The sequence below is a fragment of the Phocoena sinus genome, chromosome 3 (assembly GCF_008692025.1).
Source record: "Phocoena sinus isolate mPhoSin1 chromosome 3, mPhoSin1.pri, whole genome shotgun sequence".
NCBI classification, from domain to species: domain Eukaryota; kingdom Metazoa; phylum Chordata; class Mammalia; order Artiodactyla; family Phocoenidae; genus Phocoena; species Phocoena sinus.
In genome coordinates this window covers 24,813,474-24,833,182 of record NC_045765.1, presented here as the reverse complement: position 1 = coordinate 24,833,182, position 19,709 = coordinate 24,813,474, and the positions used below count along the sequence as shown (strand labels likewise).

General features: G+C 44.2%; 2 protein-coding genes across 5 annotated transcripts in view; one reads left to right on the top strand and one right to left on the bottom strand.

The window, feature by feature from the left end:
- STK10 (serine/threonine kinase 10) overlaps positions 1-5,061 on the bottom strand; it is a 121,244-nt gene extending 116,183 nt beyond the window's left edge. For both annotated transcript variants that reach the window (XR_004349138.1, XM_032626199.1), the window contains exon 1: positions 4,677-5,061. Coding sequence is in view for 1 of the 2 variants with exons in the window: in XM_032626199.1 (XP_032482090.1) it covers positions 4,677-4,832 (156 nt within the window). In the remaining variant the exon portion in view is untranslated. The remainder of the gene's footprint in view (positions 1-4,676) is intronic.
- EFCAB9 (EF-hand calcium binding domain 9) lies at positions 2,947-19,206 on the top strand. 3 transcript variants are annotated; one of them, XM_032626207.1, is made up of 5 exons: positions 2,947-3,236; positions 13,413-13,581; positions 16,362-16,510; positions 17,296-17,472; positions 18,218-19,206. In XM_032626207.1, the coding sequence occupies exons 2-5, from the start codon at positions 13,446-13,448 to the stop codon at positions 18,404-18,406; spliced, it is 651 nt and encodes a 216-aa protein (XP_032482098.1). In that variant the 5' UTR covers positions 2,947-3,236; positions 13,413-13,445; the 3' UTR covers positions 18,407-19,206. The 3 variants fall into 3 exon arrangements, with proteins under 3 accessions (XP_032482098.1, XP_032482097.1, XP_032482095.1); XM_032626206.1 differs by lacking the exon at positions 2,947-3,236 and adding an exon at positions 5,708-5,817; XM_032626204.1 differs by lacking the exon at positions 2,947-3,236 and having other exon boundaries at positions 12,839-13,581.
- Positions 19,207-19,709: the final 503 nt, after the last annotated feature.

Genomic DNA, 19,709 nt, shown 5'->3' with positions numbered 1-19,709 from the left:
CCCACGCACCGCAACGAAGAGTAGCCCCCGTTCGCCGCAACTAGAGAAAGCCTGTGCGCAGCAACAAAGACCCAATGCAGCCAAAAATAAATAAATAAAAATATACAGTCAGCTTTGCTATAAAGTTTACTTTAAAAAATGCCAGTTTTGTTCCAACGCCACTGATGTATTAGGGAACAATTTTATCAAAACGCTAAATTCACATTTGCTTATGTTCTGTTCTGTCTGCCAGAAACACTGGGTGAACGCAGAAAACTTCACCCAGATGAGCCAAGCAGCAAAGGAATGCACAAATGGCACAGGCACCTCAAACATCTCTCAGCAACCTTTAAGCCACACCTACCCCATCTGGGGGTCCAACGTGCCCCCCTGATTTCAGACAACCCTCTTTTCAGATAACCCTCCTTCCACAGCTTCACATACTGCAATGCTTCCCACCCACAGCCACAAGCATCCTTGCAGACCTCTTTCCCAGTTCAGTGTTGTATTTATTGTGATAATTTTGTCTTTCTTATCTGCAAAACTTGTGTAAAACGGTGCTACTTGTTTTTTAGGTTCCTATCTTTATTTTTTTCTAATGTGCTGATGAAGTTTTTGAGTGTTGTGCCCTTAGCCCCATTTTTCTCACAAGGCCTCTGATTTTTGTTGCATGTTTTGCACAATTCAGGGATTTTTAGGAAGGCATATTTACATTACAGCAGACCTGACTGTATTGTGTAAAGGGCTTAGCACAGCGCCTGGCACATGGTAAGCATTTAATCAATTTTAACTTGTTGGGCTTCCCTGGTGGTGCAGTGGTTAAGAATCCGCCTGCCAATGCAGGGGACACTGGTTCGAGCCCTGGCATAGGAAGATCCCACATGCTGCAGAGCAACTAAGGCCGTGTGCCACAAGTGCTGAGCCTGTGCTCTAGAGCCCGTGAGCCACAACTACTGAGCCCGCATGCCACAACTACTGAAGCCTGTGTGCCTAGAGCCCGTGCCTTGCAACAAGAGAAGCCACAGCGATAAGCCCACGCACCACACGAAGAGTAGCCCCCACTCGCCACAACTAGAGAAAAGCCTGCGTGCAGCAACAAAGACGCAGTGCAGCCAAAAATAAATTTATTTTTAAAAAAATTTTAACTTGTTAATAGTAAAAAGAAAATGGGGGGGTAGGAATTACTTAAATATCCAATAAGATTAAAATCATGGGGGCACTGAGCCATCCCAGAAGGTATGTGTGAAGCATTCAGAATAACACAGGAAGAGGCTTTAGGAATGAAAGATAACATAAAACACTGTAGGTGTGTATTATTACAACCCTACATTAAAAAAATTTTTTTCTCCATAAAAATCGATTAAGTCTGGAAGGAAATATATCAAAATGTCAACAGCAACTGATGGGACTTAAGGTAATGTTTTTCTTTTTAATGAAAAACAAATTTGTACTATACACCTAATTTTGCAAAATCATAAACCTTTTAAAAGCTTAAAGACAACATAAGACGCTAAAGCAATTTTCAAGAAGCAGAAAAATCATCTCAGCCTGTTAACCCAACTCTTTCACGCCCCCATGCTCCCTGTCTCTGTTCAGCACATAAGTACCTGTTTCACCCACAGCTAGGACAGCAGGCACACCCTGCTGAAAGCAGTTTCTTCCATTCAACCCTCCATCTTGTCTTTAGAGTAAAGATTATTATTAAGGGCAAGAATTTTGAAACTATATAGCTTGTGACTTTTACTTTGTATCTAGTAATGAACGAGAAATGATTTTCTTTTGAAATCACTTAAGGAGTAGGTGAGCATGAACTTGACTGCAAAAAATCAATCCTACCAGCCTCTTTCTCTCCCGAGATCAACTGATGATTTATCAGGGAGAAGAGGGAAAAAGAGGCTCCACATCGTGAGACACTAATGTCTCAAGACATTAGGCTTTGACCCTCTGCAAGACACTCCTCGGGAAATCTGTAATTGGAGTCCTCTTCTGATGAGCCTTTGACAAATTGGGATTCCTATGGCTTCTTACACCAGCGAAATCCTCAGAAAGGCCTTCACCACCTAGGCTGCCAGGAGAAAAATCTGCTAGCTCTAGGACAGCGAGAGGAGGTGCTGCTGGCCATCACTTCACCAGCTCGCAGCCAACTGGTTACCAAGGTGCCACGTCAAAATGGAAGTTCTGGTCCCAGACATAAAACCTAGATGGAACCTCTGGCCTGTGCTGCTGAAATGGCCATGCCAGGGAACAAAGAAGTGGGAAGGAGTTATGGTCCCTCATTAGAATCTTTAGTAAAGCAACACCTGCTTCAACTTCAACTCTAAGGGCCTAAGCAGCACTTTTTCAGGATAGGAGACGAGGTCACAGGGATCTCTGATCCAAGACAGGTCTTCCTTAGCTGGTAACTAAGCCCAGAGCCTTGGGTTCTAGTCCCTTCCTTTCCCTGAGCCCCCGTATTCCTGCGTGTAACATGGGGTTGGGTTAGATCAGAGAGGGTCACACACTAAGGCCAGGCAGGGAACCTAATAAATGTCCAGGTGTGTCAGCCATCACACAGCTCTCCTGATCTACCTTCCCCTTGTCTTAATTATGAGAAAATCATGGGTTCGGAGGTGGTGGGGAAGGGCTTGTGGTGCAGCCGGCTCACAGCTTTGAGCACTAGACTCACTTTTAACAGGGTTCACGTGCTCTGGAGAACCAGGAGGAGACAAAATAACTTGCGAATCAGATGCTCCTTTGTATGAAACTTTCAGAGCTGTAAGGGAGTTTTATGGGGCTAAAGCAGGAGGAAATGACAGTCGAAACTGACAAGGGGAAATCTTACCAGCCTAGAAGCAAAGTTCTGCATTTAGGTTTGAAAGAAAATGAACCTTATGAAGCCAGGATTCATTAGGGGACAGGGACAAGACTGCAATGGAAAGTCCGCCCCTAACAGAAAAACATCATGCACTAAAAACACCAACTTAACCTTCTGGAGAAAGCGGGGGATGTGGTGAGCTGACCAAGGGTCCAGCTGTTCTCACGGTGGTCAGAGCACACCTGGCAGAGCAGGCTCCTTCAGGGGAAGGCAAGTACACCGGTGGGGTGTCCGGCGGGGCCGCAAGACTGAGGACAGTTTCCTGGTGCCGCTAGGAGGAAGAGGCAGCTCTGAGAAGGGGAAAGAAAAGATGTGCCAGTGAAGTATGTGCTGAGGGCCCTGGAATACGTGCAGAACCCTCAGGCAGAGAAAGGCAGCAAATCAAGGCAGCTGAGAGCCACAGGTATGAGTGTCACAGAGGCCAGCCTTCCAACCACAAAACCTTTGCTCCAGTGGGGCTTTCACCCTGTAAAAGGAAGTGCTGGCTCCTTGGGGAGGTGGTAAGGGAACAAAACAGGCACCCTGAGGGGCCTGGGTGACTTAAAAATTGCCCCTAGAGCAATGTTTCTCAAACTTAAAGCGCACCTAACATGGGGGATTCTAATCAGGGGGATCTGGGCATCTGTTAAAATGCAGACCCTACTTTATTATTTATTAGGTCTAGGGTGGGGCCCGAGATTCTGCATTTCTAACGAGCTCCCAGGTGATGCTGGTGGTACTCCTCCAGGGACTACACTTTGGTGATTAGGCTCTCCACCACTTTCAAGGCAAAGAGAGCAAGTCTTGACCAGGGGTGGCCTAGAGAAGCTCTCTCTGTGGTCCAGGCTCCTAAAAGGGAAACCCTGGGGTCAGAGTGATCTACAAGCTACAGGAGCCCCAAAGAAGGTGATGGTGGCTTAGGAAGGAGGTGCCCTCCTGTAGAAACCACCAGCTTAACATGTGGGTTTCTCTCAGTAAAGAGCTTCCTGGGGGAAAGGAGATCAGGGAAAGCGTGGAGTCAAGCTCTAAGTGTTTGGGCCCCCAATACAACTGAGCAACTCAGAATGTGTTCTCAGGACCAGAAACCCGACAATGGCCTGCTGCAAACGTGTCTACAAATAATCAGCTCTGCCCCACCCACCCCTCCACAAAAGCTCTCTGGCCTTTCATTCTTCTAGGGAAAGGTGACTTCAGACTGGGAGACTCCCCAGCTGTGACTCATCCACATACTCAAATCTGACCCCTAAGCGCAGGATTCACGAGGCCCTGACTTTCCCCTCTGCCCAGCCCCAGACCACATTTCCATGCCAAACCTCTCACTCTAGATAACACCCCCCTCCGCCTCCTGTCTCTCCCGTCTCTGGCTCGTCTTCAGGTGTGTCCCCAGCTTCACCGGACTCAACCCTTCCAGACGCAGCCGAGTTTCTCTGCCCCCAGCGCCTCGGCACTCTCACAGAATCTGAGTGGCCTCCCTTAAAAAGTATGCCTAGTATCAGTTTTACCGCGGATGCCTCGTCTCGGATGCTAAAGTCCTATAAGCGCCCCCTTTTTCTCCCCCTGCGGCGCCGAGAGCCGTGCAGGGCGCACAGGAAGTGCTCAGAAACTTAGCTCGGGGGCAGCAGCCGTGCCCGGAGGGGGCGTCCGGCACGCAGGGACTCAGCCGGGCTGTGTCAGGATACCCCACCCCCGACCCCAACGAAGAACAAGGATCACCAGGACGGGACCCCGGGACTCCGAGTTCAGGGCCGGGCAGCCCTCTGCGTTCTCCCGAGCCGTGGCCGAGACTGACCAGGGCCAGCGCCCCTTCCTTCCGGAGCCGCTCCACGCGCCCCGAGCCACGCACCACCAAACACAGCGCCCTCACCTTGTAAACCTTGCCGAAGGCACCATCGCCCAGCTCGCCCACGATCTCCCACACCTCGTTGGGGTCCAGGTCCCGGCGGACGTGCTCATATTCGCGGGACTTTCTCTTCTCGAAGGTAGACCGGCGCAGGATGCGGCGGAAATTGGCGAAAGCCATGGCTGAGGGCACGCGAGCCGGCGGGCGAGGTGGAGCCGGCTCGGGCTGTAGCTCCGGCGGCCGCGAGGGAGGGGCTGGAGGACGCCGCGGCGCTCTGGGGTTCTCCCCAGACCCGCCCTTCCCCGCAGCCAGACCCCGGTCAAGTGCGCCCTGGGCTGCGCGCGGCGGGAGCACCCGGAACCGCGCAGGCGGCCGCGGTCCCCGCCCCCGCTCGGTCCAATCTCCGGGCCGCCTCCCGATGTAGACCCAATTCGCGCCGCGCCCCAGCCCAGCCCGCAAGCCCCGGGACGCGTTCCGGGGACCCGGCCCCGCTCCCGCCCATCGGCCCGACTCCACCTGCCGCTCCCCGGCAGCGCCCGGAGACCCCCTAATTGGCTGCGGGCGCTCCCCGGCTCCGCCCGTCGCCGCAGGGCACTCTGGAAACTGTAGTCCCCCGCGCGCCGCACGCCCGCGAGCCACGGACTAGGCTTTGGCGAGCTTAGTGGACCCTTCGGCGGGACCATACCGGGTCTGGGAGGCCCACCGTGTCTCGTGGCTCCCAAAATTTCTGCGGGAGCGAAAGGGGAAGCAGACTGGTTAGTCGGGAGCGCCCACTGATTGCTGTCCAAAGACCAAAAAGGCGAACAGGCATTAATCATTGAATCCGCCCCGCAACGGCCCCGCGCGGCTGCTCTGCTCGCGCCCACTTTTCAGGTGGGGGCGCCCGGCGGGCGAGGGCACTAGCCCCGGGCTGCACATCCTGCGGGCGGATCCGGTGCGGATTGCTCGGCGTGGTGCTGCCTCCTAGCGCGGGAAATGCTGCGCCCTTGCGGCGGCGGTCAGTCCCTGAAAACCCAGGCTCCCCGGCTCGCTTCCTGCTTCCCAGGGGCTCTGCCCCACCGAGATCCACCAACTGGCCAGGATTACAGGGCTAAGAGAGAGCGCTCCGTGGGGACTTACTTATCACATGCTTCCTGATGGATCTTCAGATATATCTGCATATTAGGTAAAAAAACTTCCTTATTCTTAATTTTACAATTTTTAAAAATAAGCTCATTATACATAGAATTGAAGTTTTCTTTGACCACCATCATCCTCGATCCTGTCCGTTTTCCACCTGCTACTGTTAACTGTCTCTAGGACAGTTAACACTTGTATCTAAATCTAAGTAGGTTCCAAGCAGCGAGTGCTGAGGGGTGGGCAGGTGGGCAACCTGTAAAGCTTATTATGGTAACTCTCCCACATAAGCAAATTGAGTCTCGGGGAATGTCACACTCCAATAGACCACGTCCCTGCGGAGAAGGTCCATGTTGAGGTGTTTTCACCCCTTCCTGAGTCGCATGCAAACACCAAGTATAGTTCTAAATTTGGAAAGCCAAATGCAGAAGCCTAGGGTACTGGTGGTGGTCTGCACAAAGGATGCCCTGAGTAAAGGTTGCCAAGCACTTTGAAATGTCCCCACAACCTAATGAGTGGTTGCAATCGTAGAGGGTCTTTATCACTAAAAGGAGGAAATGCAGCACAAGACTGGGCTCTCACCAAGTAAGCCCAAGTTTAAACCTCCCAGAACAAGCTGGAAGGCCGGTCTTTCATTAGTTTCAGTCCATTTGACCAACATTGTGAAGGGGGTGAGGGCACAATGGGGGAGGCTTTCCCACTGGGAGGTGGGGGCTCTGACCACAGGTCAGTCTAGAGGGGCTGGGACTGGGAGTCCCAGTTCCAGTTCATCCCCAAGCCGGGCCAAGCCACACACGACTCTGTGAGACTGGCTCTGCGATAGCTCCAGAAAAAATGAAATGAGAAACAAAAATGGAGCGCTTCACTCAAAAATGTTGTAAGTGAAAGAAGCCAGACACAAAAGAGCACACGTTATATGATTCCATTTGTATGCAATGTCTAGAAAAGGCAAATCCATAGGGACAGAAAGCAGATTAATGGTTGCCAAGGACTAGGCTGAAATGGACATGAGGAGTCTTATTGGGGTGATGAAAATGTTCTAAAACTGGATTATGGTGATGATATAATAACTTGGCAAGTTTACTAAAAAATCACTAAATTGTATACTTGAAATGGCTGAATCTTATGATATGTAAATTATACTTAAGTACAGTTGTAAGAAATCAGAGAGGTTCAACAAAACCAAAGCTATATCTCTGAGATAACCAACAGACAAGGCTGGTCAAAAAGATAAAAAGAGTTGCAGAAAGAAAAATATTCCCTAAGACAATGAAAATGAAAAAAGTGACAGGATACTAGGTACAGTAGAGATTTTGATATCAGTATTTTAAACAATTTTATGTGAATACATTTTAATTTATGTGAAATGGGTAATCATGTAGAAGAAAATATAAATGATATAAACAAATGATATATAAATATGAGATATGACATATAAAAGACACAATTTCAATAAGAAATAAGCCTAAATAAGCTAATAACCAATAAAGAAATGAATCAAAAATCTAAAGTCTGCCCCCACTGAAAGACATCAGGTTATGTGGTTTTACAAATAATCTCTCCCTTCATATAAATACTTTAAGAAGATAGAAAAAAGGAAATATACTCATTTTTATGAGATGAGCTTTACTACAATTAGGTAGGAATAGTAAAAGAAAATTGTAGACTAATTTCACTTAGGAAATAGATGTGGGGGTGGGGAATACGAGCAAGATGAAACCAGAGGCTAATAAAAACATCATGACTAAGAAAGGTTTATCCAGAAATAAAAGAATGGTTCTATCTAGGAATAAAAACCATTAAAGTAAGACACTGGATTGACAAAGTAAGGAAGAAAATCACATACTCTTGATAGTCACAGAAAAAGCATTTGACTGTATTCTTAGGCTAGATTTCCCCAAAGATAAGAATCTGAATGCAAATAGTTTATTTGGGAGGTGATGCCAGGAGGCACGAGTAGGGAGTGGGAAGCTAAGACAGGAGACACTTGAAGCCAGTAAAGGGTGTACTTTGTAGATGATTACTGCTGTGGCCAACTGGGGCTTAATCCCACTGGGGGATTCTGGGGATCAGGATGATGCAACACACTTCAGACTCAGCCTATCTGACAGTCAAGGACACTGGGGAATTTTCCTCTAAACCTCATCTGTCCTTGGCCAAGGGCTGCTCCCTAGGGCAGCACTTCTAGCCTGCCCTGCTAGAGGGCCAAGAGGACACCGCTAAGTTGAGAGATGTCACGGGTCTTTGTACAGCTTCTGCTGTAACAATCCTTACACTTCTTTTTTTTTTTGTGGTACGTGGGCCTCTCACTGTTGCAGCCTCTCCCGTTGCGGAGCACAGGCTCCGGACGTGCAGGCTCAGTGGCCATGGCTCACGGGCCCAGCCGCTCCGTGGCATGTGGGATCATCCCGGACCGGGGCATGAACCCATGTCCCCTGCATCGGCAGGCGGACTCTCAACCACTGTGCTACCAGGGAAGCCCCTTTACACTTCTTATTTCTTCTACTTTCCTATAGCATTTGCTAGAATCTTTAGCTTTATGTTAAACAGTAACCGTGAAAATAGGAATTCTTGTCTTGGTCCCATATTTGATGGAAAAGGGTTTAAAGTTTCTCCTTTAAGTATGATGTTTACCAAAGATTGTGGCAGAAAACCTTCACACAAAGTTCCTTGCTATACGTAATTTGCTAATAAGTTTTTCTCATAGCTGTAGAACTTTATCAAATGTTTCTTCTGCATTTATCATGAGTTTTCTCATCTAGCCTATAGACATGGTAAATTTCATTTATTGAAACATTCTTGCATTCCTGGAAAGCAGATATTTTATCTCCCTCTAGAGAGGCTAAGTAACGTTTCCAAGGTATGCTTCTTCGTAAGTCAGTCCCCATTCACATGCCTCACCCCAGGCAACCACTAATGTTTTCTGTCACCATATATTGGAAATATCTTTCCTAGTTAACCATATAAATGGAATCATACAGTAGTGCTCTTTTAAGCCTGGCTTCTTTTCACTCAGCATATTTTTGAGATTCATCATGTTGTTGTAGGTATTTGTGGTTCGTTCTTTCTAATTGCTGAGTAGTGTATGGATATACCACAATTTGTTTATCCATTTAGCTGCTGATGGACATTTGAGTTGCCAGTCTTGTTATCATGAGTAAAGCTACTACGAACATTTGTTTACAAGGCTTTGTATGGATATATATTTTCATTTTCCTAGAGGCACCTAGGAGTGCAATTGCCGGATCACACGCTAAGTATATGGTTAACTTTTTAAGAGGCTGTCCAAGTATTTTACAAAGTGGTTCTATCACTTTACATTCCCACAAGTGATGTTGCTCCAATCACACTGATATCATCAGGTTTTAAAAACTCTAGCCATTCCAGTGACTACTAGTGGTATCTTACTCTAGGCTTTTGCCCTCAAGACATCTGCCAAATCCTAAACTGCAGAGCTTAGGGAAAGAGGTCACGAGACCAAACAGAAAGCCAACAGGCTCATAGATCAGAAAAGCTAAGCAGAGCCTAGATTGTGGTCTCCAAATACAATTTTCCATAAAATGATACTATGGCTCCTTGGAGAAGTCTTTCTAGATCTAAGACAGGAAATGTCTATCCTTACATCAACATCTGTGCCTCTGTCTTGAAACAAAATACAGATGGCAAATATGCCCATGTAAACATGCTCAACTTCATTAGTCATCGGGGAAATGCAGATAAAAACCACTGTATCCATTTGAACAGGCTGTTACGCTGCAATAAGACCCTCAACGTCTTGGTGGCTTTAACACAACAAAGATGGTTTCTTACTGTATAGAAAGCCACAAAGAATGTGGCATCTATCTTAGTGAGAAAAGAAGATGGATGATCTACCAAACTGTAACTTTTCTTGAGCATATCAAAGAACTGAGGTCACAAGGCAACCAAGGAAAGTGAATTCTCACAAAGAACAAGCCCCTGCAAGGAGAGAGAGGGCACACCAACCATTGGACCTTTGGCAGAACATGGCTGAAAACGGCAGCCACCGGACAGGTGGTGAAGAAAACTTTAACCAAAGTTTGAGCAGATCATTAGAGGCAAAGTTTGGGATACCACGTCAGTGTGGAATAGCTGGAGTTCCCAGACACAAGGGGCAATCACGCACACTGGCAAACTCCTTCCCACGGGTCGCCAATGGGAGCCTGTGAGAAAAACTGGGGGCAGGGCAGCAGACTGGAGACTGCCAGTTCTTGCTGATGCAGGAGTGAAGGAGGTGGTTGGTGCCTGCCAGGGGATGAGTATAAGGTCTCATCTACTTCCTTAGAAGTAGCAAAAGCAAAATTCTTCAAAGCAATAGCTTTCTGCTGCTGGGAGAGAGGAACCCCTCACTCTCAAGGCCCAGATAAAATCCACGGTGCTCACCCCCAGGACATGAAAAGATCCTCTGTCTTTTCGCGTAGTCACTGAGGAACTCAAGACTGATAGGGAACCATCATCTACTTTTTAAATTTATTTTTTATTGGTGTGACGTTGGTTTATAACATTAAATAAGTTTCACGTGTACAACATTATATTTCTACTCTGTGTACACCATGGCACCCTCAGAGCACCATCATCTTGAATGTTACTGCTACTATGGCATTGGAAAAGAGAGTTCTGACATTTTGGGAATTGTTACAGTAGGTAGCAGTACTCACCCTAATACGCTGGGAAAATGCAGTTAAATATTACACCATTTTTTTCTCCCTTCCCCTAGCAGCAATAGATCTTTCCCTACGTAGCTCCTGGTGAGTTCTGAGGGCACCACAGCTGGCCTCTTCATGTGACGTTATTTTTAGTGTTTTATACAGTCAAGATTCATTTAGATTTACTCACATATTTTCAATTTCTGGTACTCTTCATCCCTTCTTGAACTTCTGTGTTTCCATATGGAATTATTTTTCTGTGCCTTCTGAAGAATTCACTTCAGAAGTGAAGTGAATGAAGAAGTGAAGAAGAAGTGAAGAATTCACTTATGGCTGTTAATTTTGTTTTTGGGTGTATGGATTTATTTTGTTAGCTCCCTCCTTCTGTCATAATTGTATTGCATTTAAATTTTATAATTTTAAACTCCCTATGACATTATTTTACCCCATGGTTGTTTACTTGCACTGACCCACGTATTTTTACTACTTTGTTGCTCTCTATTCCTTCTGATATCTCTATTCCTTCTGATATCTTGGATTTTCTGTGATCATTCTCTGACTACCATAAGTTGATCCTTTAGAATTTCTTTTGGGAGGGTCCGTTGGTGATCATTCTTAGTTGTTTGGTTGTTTGTTTGTTTTTGCCTGAATACAGCTTTATCTCATCCTAATTTTTTTTTTCACTATAGAAAATTTCAAACATATTCAAAGTAGAAAGAATAGTATAAGCTAGTACTCCTGTACACTCATCAGTCAGTTCATGTTTGAACAATCCTGTTATATGTATACCAACACCCACGGGCCTGGATTATTTTGAAGCAAATTCCAGGCATCTTACCATTTTATCTTTTTAAACCACCACCACATCCACTGTCATTCCTAACATTACATTCAATCAGTGTTCATAGTTCTCCATCATCTCATGCTTTTGTTGTTTGTTTCTGTGGGTTTTTACGTATACCAACTATATGAATTAGGATCCTCATAAGTCCATACACTGTAATTGGTTGATGTGATTCGAAAGAAATTTAACTATTAATCTAAAGATCCCTCTTCCATCTCTTTTTCTTTTCTTGTAAATGTTTATTGAAGAAGTGGAGTCATTTTCTTTTAGAGCTTTCCACAGTCTGGGTTTTGTTGATTGTGTCCCCGTAGTGTCATTTAACATGGACCTCTGCTGTCCTATTTCCCTGATTTATATTTTCTATAAATTGATCAAATTCAAGTTTGATTTTCCTCCTCATTCTTTTAAATGAAGGTGGAACTCACATAATATAAAATTACCTATTTTAAAGTGTACAATTCAGTGGCATTTAGTACATCGACAGTGTTGTTCAACCATCACCTCTGTCCAGTTTGAAACATTTTCATCACCCCAGTGGGAATCCTTATATCCAGTAAGCAGTCACTTCCCATCACCCACTCCCCCAGCCCACAGCCCCTGGCAACGACTGATCTGCTTTCAGTCTCCATGGCTTTGCCTCTTCTGGATATTTAATATAAATGGAATCATACAATATGTGACCTTCTGTGCCTGGCTCCTTTCACTTAACTATAAGGTTCATCTACATTGTAACACGTATCATTCTCTTTCATGGCTAAGTATTTCACTGTATGGATGTGCTACCATTTCATTTGTCCATTCATCAGTTGATGGACATTTGGGCTGTTTCCACCTTTTGCCTATTGTGAATAGTGCTGCTATAAACATTTTGTACAAGTATCTGAACACTTGTTTTCATTTCTTTTGGATATATATCTAGGAGTGGAAATGCTAGGTTATATGGTAATCTCATGTTTAACTTTAAGGAACTTCCCTTCAGTCTTGAAAGACGATTTTACTGAGTGTGTAATTTTAGCTTGGCTATGATTGTTTTTACACATTGAAATAGTATTACATTATGTTTTGGTTTCCATGTTGTGAAGAAGTTGATTGTTAAGTTTAATCATTAGTCCTTTGAAGATAATCTTTCTTCTCTGATTGCCTTTAAAATCTTTGTCTTTGGTATAATGCAGTTTCACTCTGATGTGTACATATATGTATTTCTTCTTATCTCAACTACTTAGGACTTCAGTCTTTTGAGAGGGAATATAGCATAGCTATTAAAAAGCAGTGATTATTGCCAGACTAGGTTCACATGCTGACATCACTACTAATTAGCTTAGTGACTTTAGGAAAGATTACTTAACTTTTCTGAGCCTTTTTAAAAAACTTTTTATTGATACAATTCATGTACAATATTATACAAGTTACAGGCGTACAACATAGTGGTTCACAATTTTTAAAGGTTATAATCTATTTATAGTCATTATAAAATACTGGCTAGGGAATTCCCTGGCGGTCCCATGGTTAGGACTTTGCGCTTTCACTGCCAACGGTGCGGGTTCAATCCCTGGTCCAGGAACTAAGATCCCTCGTGCTATGGGAGCATGGCCAAAAAAACATATATATATATTGGCTATATTTGCTGTACAATATATCCCTGTTGTTTATTTATTTTATACATAATAGATTGTAACTTGAGCCTGTTTCTTAACCTGTAAAATAGGTACGATCATCTCCACCTCATAGGATTGTATGATTAATCTTTGGACTAAATGAGTTAATATATTAATACACTTACAACAGGGTAACATGTTACTATGTAACATGTAGTTATGTAACTGTTCACCTTGATAATGATGATGAGCACAGTCTGTGGGTGGGTGTCTTTCATGGGTTTTGGAAAATTCTCAACCATTTTTTTCTTTGGCTGCTCCGAGTGGCTTGTGGGATCTTATTTCCCCAACCAGGGCTTGAACCCGGGCCACGGCAGTGAAAGCACTGAGTCCTAACCACTGGACCCCACTGGATTCCCACAATTTTAATTTTTTTATTGACTGTTTCCTATGATGCTTTGACGTAGGAAGACCTTTATTACCAGAGCTTCTCTCTATCCAACATTCTAATTCTCAGGCAGAATTCTCTCTTCTACTTCAGGTTGCCAGAGTCTTCGGCTTAAAGGGCACCATAATGAAACTGAAGCAAGGATCGTTTCTGTGGTACCTCTATCTGGATAAACTATATTGCTTATTATCCGTGAGAAATGTGAAGGCTTTGGTGGAGTATTTTCACCTTCTTGATGTGCACCGCAAGAAAACCTTGAATGGTTAGTACTTTCAGAAATGCTTCCTCTGGGTCATTACCTGGTTTTTAACGAATGTGCAGGAAAATTTATAGAACCAGAAACTATTTCATTAATGTATATATTATATCTTCTAAATGAAGCACAGAGAAAAATTGCCAACTGAGACTTGAAGGCTGTTCTGTGAGGAGGATAAAATTGCAGGCTCTGGGGTTAGGTCCTCCACCCATTATTCCTTGGTGTTTTGGAGAACATCATCCTCTTTTAAGTCTCATTTTCCTCATCTGTAAGTGAGGCTTCTAATAATGGAGTCCATCTCACAGTTGGAAAAAAAAAAGATAAATGAGATAATGCATGGAAAATGCTTAGCATGGTGCCTGGCACACTGTAAGGATTTAATAAATGTTCCTTATTATTACAACTATTCCTGGGGACTGAGCCCCACTCAGGCATTAACCCTCAAGACTCCCTTAGCAAGACTTCTCGTCTATCGAATGGGAGGTTTGAATCAGATGATCTGCGAGATCGCTTCTAATTCTTGGTAATTGTGAGTGACCAGAAAATGCTGATGATCTCGACCCTGCCTTTGAGTGCACAAACTAATAGAAGACCAATTAAAACACTTTAGGTTTTCTTTAAAAAATATTTATTTATTTATATATATTTTTGGCTGCATCGGGTCTTAGTTGTGGCAGGCGGGCACTTTCATTGCGGTGTGCAGGCTCTTCATTGCTGCATGTGGGCTTCTCTCTAGTTGTGGCACGCAGGCTCAGTAGTTGTGGCGCACAGGCTTAGTTGCCCCACAGCATGTGGGATCTTAGTTCCCAGACCAGGGATCGAACCCGTGTCCCCTGCATTGGAAGGCGGATTCTTAACCACTGGACCACCAGGGAAGTCCCCTAGGTTTTTTTCGTTTGTCTGTTTTGTTTTCAGGACTGGGTATAAATAAGGTGTCCGACTCATTGTGACCTGAGAGAGATGTCATTTATCAATAAGGAGTTTCTTCCATAAAGATATTTTAAAGAGTTCATTCAATCTTTATAAAATAATAAAAAGATACTTTAATTTTCTCATACTTTCATGCCTCCAGTTTACACACAGTATGTCACCAAATCTTCACAATAACCCAGTCCTAGATAAAGCAACTGTAGGACGCCTAGATGTAAACAGAAGATCTGGGACCAAAACCCAAAGCCCACACTCTTAGTCTCACCAGCATTTGCTGAGCAGAGTCTGATCTCCCTGGTAACTAAATCACTCCCTGGTAATGCAATACCCAAGAGATAAAGTCATATTTGTGTCCTCTGGTCACCAAGGGACTGGATGGGAGAAGGCATAGCCTTGAGTTTTGCCTTCCAGGGAGATAGTGACTTAAAGCCTTGGAGACTTGAGTGGGCCAGAGCCAGCTGATTGAAAAACAGTATTTGTTTAGTAACTACTAAGTCTCACAATAAAACATTTCTCAAGGAGCAAACATCATGGTGTTTACACATGGTGTGTTGTTCCCAAGTGCTCGTACCTGGTTGGACTCATACCTGGTGGGACGTGGGGAAGGAACATCAAGAGGCCATCAGAAACCCCCAGATCATGACATTGTGACGACTGGTTTCACTGTGCACTTAGCCAGCTTCAGCCAGGACTCCAAACCACACAGATGTGCTTTACGGATTTAGTGGAGCCATGTCTTGTGCAGGAGGTAGTCTCTGTAATCAATGGGCAAGGAGAAATCACATGTAGACAAAGTTACACTTGAAAATCCCTGAAATCCCCTGGGTGATTTGTACATACAACCTGTACAGCCATATATCACTGTGTAAACGTATCACCATGTTTGTTTCTTCCATCTAACACTCCCTGAGACAGATGATTAGTGAGTGGAATTTCAGGCAAATACTTTCCCTGTCCTTTACAGTATTTTTTCCTCTGATTGTATATGACTGTATATGCATTAACTAATGTGCAAAAGATATGGCTTCACTGTGGAAAGAGCAAGGCTGTGGAGTCAGACGGACCACATCTGAATCCCAGCTCTGCCACTCAAAGTGTGGTCCACTGACCAGCAGCTGCCGCATTGCTTGGGAGCTTAAGAATGCAGACTCAGTCCCATGCCAGAGTTCCTAATCAGAACTGGTGTTTTTACAAGATCCTCAAGTGATTGGTATGCCTATTACAGCTCAAGAAGCCCTGAGATTAGTTACTACCTGAGGCTTATTGTAAAAGGCTGTGTAGGGTTGTCAGGGTTCAGTGACATGTGGCACTTAAAGTGCCCAGCGTCTAAGATGCTCAGTGATAGCTCTTTTCCCCCATCACTGAATGCATTTGCTTTATGTAGCCATGAGGAAAAGTGATACTTTTACAGAAGAGGAATGATTTTTAAAATTTCTCGTTTTAATTCTCTCAAGTGAAAGGCCCAGGTGAAATGTCAGCTTTTCCAAGAGTGTATCATAGGCCCCCAGTTGAGAATTAAACTCTTCCTTCTATGTACCAGGAGCACTTTGAGACTTTTATTGGTTACGTATACACATCTGTCTGCTCCGTCGAGCATGTAAGCTGGGCTCAGGAACCAAGCCCTATCCCCTATCTCCTTCTCCACAAGTCCAGGTACAGTGCTTTTCCACACAGCTCAAGGGCAAACTGAGGTTTGAGAAATTGTGGGAGGTATAGTGGCAAAGCCGGAAACAAAATATTATCATTACTATGGCCAGGTCAACAAGCTTCCAACATGACAACCATTTATGTGGTTCCCAGATGTTTAACATTTTGGAACCGTTTCAGAATAATCCATCTCATCTCCTTACCAACAGATGTGCTATTCTACCACTTCCTTCATCACGTGACTGACCTGAAACGGAACCAGATCACAATTGTGTTTAACATGCTGGACTGGAATGCTGTGGGCGAGATTGGTTTTGACCAGTTCTACATGCTGGTTTGCATACTGCTGGCACAGGAGGCAAGTAACGAGTCAGGCTCTGTGGAGCAGAGGGGGCACAGCTTGGCTGCTGCCACCATTTTGCTAAAGGTAGCACCGAATTAAGAGTGCATCAGAATTTTTCTTTTCACTTGAACCAGGAAGGAAAAAAATGGTGGGAGAACTACTTTTGGTACCTAAATGGCCCATCTATAACCTAGGAGTTCCCAAAGGTTATCCAGCCTCCCTCCCACATTGCCTTTATAAAGAACAAATCTCATCCTGTCACATCCCTCCTTGGCATGCCCTTCCTTGCCCCTTCTAGCTGGTGGGTCTTAAAATCATCACCAGTAATCCTAATTGCCTCTCTTCCTCAGTGATCCCTTTTCTCAGAGAACTTTCTGAAGGGGATGAATGATAAAGACAAGACACACTCTTCTTCGGGTTCCCACCTTACCTGGTACACACTCCTAGTGTGTATTTACCTCTTTCCCACTCCTTGAGGAAAGGCACCTTGTGTCAGCATTTTACTGCCAGTGCCACAATTTTCATAAGTAGATTTTCACTGAACATAAGGAAATACATTCTAGTGACTGGAGTTCTGTCTAGCAGAACCAATCACTACAGGTGGCGTAAGTCCCCCCTGAATGCAGATGATGAAGCAGGATCTGGTACATGGACCATAGAACCCTTTCAGCCCTGAGCTGCTATGATTCTGCCTTTTGCTTTTAGCTCTCTAGGAAATGGATTAGTGAATATATGAGTCTTGATGTCGCAAGTTTAGAAAGCAGCACCAACAACATGTTTCCGTATTTCTCTCAAAGCAGAACCATTTGGAAGAGCAATTTATTTTCCGCCATTCCCGGCCTGTTTTTGAGCTGCTTGACCTGGATGGGGAGCTGAAAATTGGCCCATCCAACTTCCACATGTACAACTTTCTCTTCAAAATTAAAAAACAGCAACTCAGAGACCTGTACCATGACTTTGACATCACAGGTGACTGTGTAAGTGCAGATCCCTAAAGTGTGGCCCGGCAGCCCCTCTGTACAAAGGTAGAGGACCCTGTCCTGCTACCTACACTGGAGACGGGGGAGGAAGAGGGTGGGAAAAACCTACTGGAGCGTGTCATGGCTCTGGGATCATAAAAAACTAAAGAGATATATAGGCCTGTGAGAGAGGACTGAATAAGTGCTATGTCACAGAATGTGGATATAAAATTATAGAAGTTTGGAGAAGGAAATTTTGTTTAGAAGTTCAGTTGAAAGAAGGAAATATATCAATATGGCAGCAGTTGGTCTTAGGGGAAGGGTTTATAGATTTTAATAAGCAGAAAGGAAGAAATTCTTAGATGGGAACACATGAGCTAAATCCCCAGAGAAAACAACTGTGGAGAAGACAGTGGATCCTGCGTATTTAAAGAGGAAGTCCATGTTGACTAACAAGTGAGAGCTCAGGTTTACGGTTTAAAAAGATGGATCATACTCTGAAGAAGCTCAGATGGCAGCCTGACAGAGTCTGGACTTGATGTAGCAGAAGTAAGAAAGTGACCCTTGGTGACTTTAGAGTCTACAATAGACTCTGTTCCTGGTTCCTAGACTACAATTAGACTACAATTATGTCCTAATTACTGGGCCTCTTTAATAAAGTTTCCAAGGTTTTAAATGAGAAATGATTACAATCCTGCTGTCATCTGAAACAAAGTATCAAAGCCTTCCTGAAATAACTTTTCTTTTTGCCCCCCAACACAAGCGTCTTAATTACAAGGAATTTAAGCTGTTTACTATCTTCTCCATGAACAAATACCAGGAGAGTCAGAAAGCAGTGAAAGAGGAGAAAGCTGTGCCCGAAAAGAAGAAAGTGTCACAAGTTAATGTGAGCCAAAGAGAGAGTCTTCTTGGAATAAATCATTTTGAAAGTATAAGTAATTACAATTGTTAACATCTCTAAAAATAAATTTAGAACATCAAAGTAGATATCTTTAAATTGATTTTTACACATGCGGGGTTCAGATAAGCACTCCTCAATCAGCATATCCTAAACTTTAATAACCTTTAGACCTCACAAATGACTCACAGTTATGTAAGTGAAGCAAAAACTCTCTCTTTGTTGACATGTCCCAACTCTGCTGCTGCTTTTCAGATCAACTCTGTCCATTAGGTTCCTGTGTATCCAAATAATTACCAACTCTTACTGGAGCCAAGCAGTCGGAAGGTGGTGCTTTCCTAACATTTGTCACTAGTGGTCCAATACTTTCAGAATTCTAATTCTCCCACTCCTTAGGCTAAAACAAACTTCAAATTGGCAAATGGCGAAGTGCCTCCAACCGTAAGGGAAACTGACTTTTAAGGATATGGGGACTGTGTTCTTCCTAGAATTTAAATTACTCTTTGATGAGTTAAGTGCTTAAGCAACTATACCAAATCTACTAGGGTAAAATAATTATTACATGCCCTTGTATAATTCTATTGTATAATTAATGCTTTGAATAATTTTTAAGTGTCTTTAGCATGGGATTTGTGAATCCTCCTTGACTACTGTGATGTTAATGATGATAACGACCACTAAGTAAGTGCTTGCAATGGGTCACGCAGGGGCTTTAGACGCATGAATTTATCCCCTAACCCTGCGAATTAAGTGTTATCCTCAATTTACAGATGAGGAAATTGAGGTGTCAAGATTAAGAACCTCGGGCTTCCCTGGTGGCGCAGTGGTTGAGAGTCCGCCTGCCGATGCAGGGGACACGGGTTCGTGCCCCGGTCCGGGAAGATCCCACATGCCGCGGAGCGGCTGGGCCCGTGAGCCGTGGCCGCTGAGCCTGCGCGTCCGGAGCCTGTGCTCTGCAACGGGAGAGGCCACAACAGTGAGAGGCCCGCGTACCGCAAAAAAAAAAAAAAAAAAAAAAAAGATTAAGAACCTTACCCAAGGTTCTTAATGACTCACTAGTGGCAGGACCAGAGTTCAAATTTAGACGCTTGTACTGAGAACAAGTGATTTGAGTAACTCACTTCAGTCTTAGCAGATTCTGTTTAAGTTTTAAGCTGGCATTTCACTGGCTCAGAAACCCCTTCTACCTAATGCTAATTACCACATCTCCTTCTACCATAGATTTCTGAGGGACATGTTTGGTGATTAAAGAAATACAGCTCATTTACTACAAACCAAGCATTTCTTAAGGAAATAATATATGCAATATAACTGACCGTAAGGCATTCAGTGAGTTCCAGAGTACTTAATAATCAAA

What these genes read in the sequence shown, in the direction of transcription:
- EFCAB9 (XM_032626207.1), top strand. Translation starts at nt 13,446, where the DNA reads ATGAAACTGAAGCAAGGATCGTTTCTGTGGTACCTCTATCTGGATAAA. An exon ending in GCATACTGCTGGCACAGGAG is followed by an intron (nt 16,511 to 17,295) that starts GCAAGTAACGAG and finishes CTCTCAAAGCAG; the next exon opens with AACCATTTGGAAGAGCAATT. An exon ending in TTGACATCACAGGTGACTGT is followed by an intron (nt 17,473 to 18,217) that starts GTAAGTGCAGAT and finishes CCCCAACACAAG; the next exon opens with CGTCTTAATTACAAGGAATT.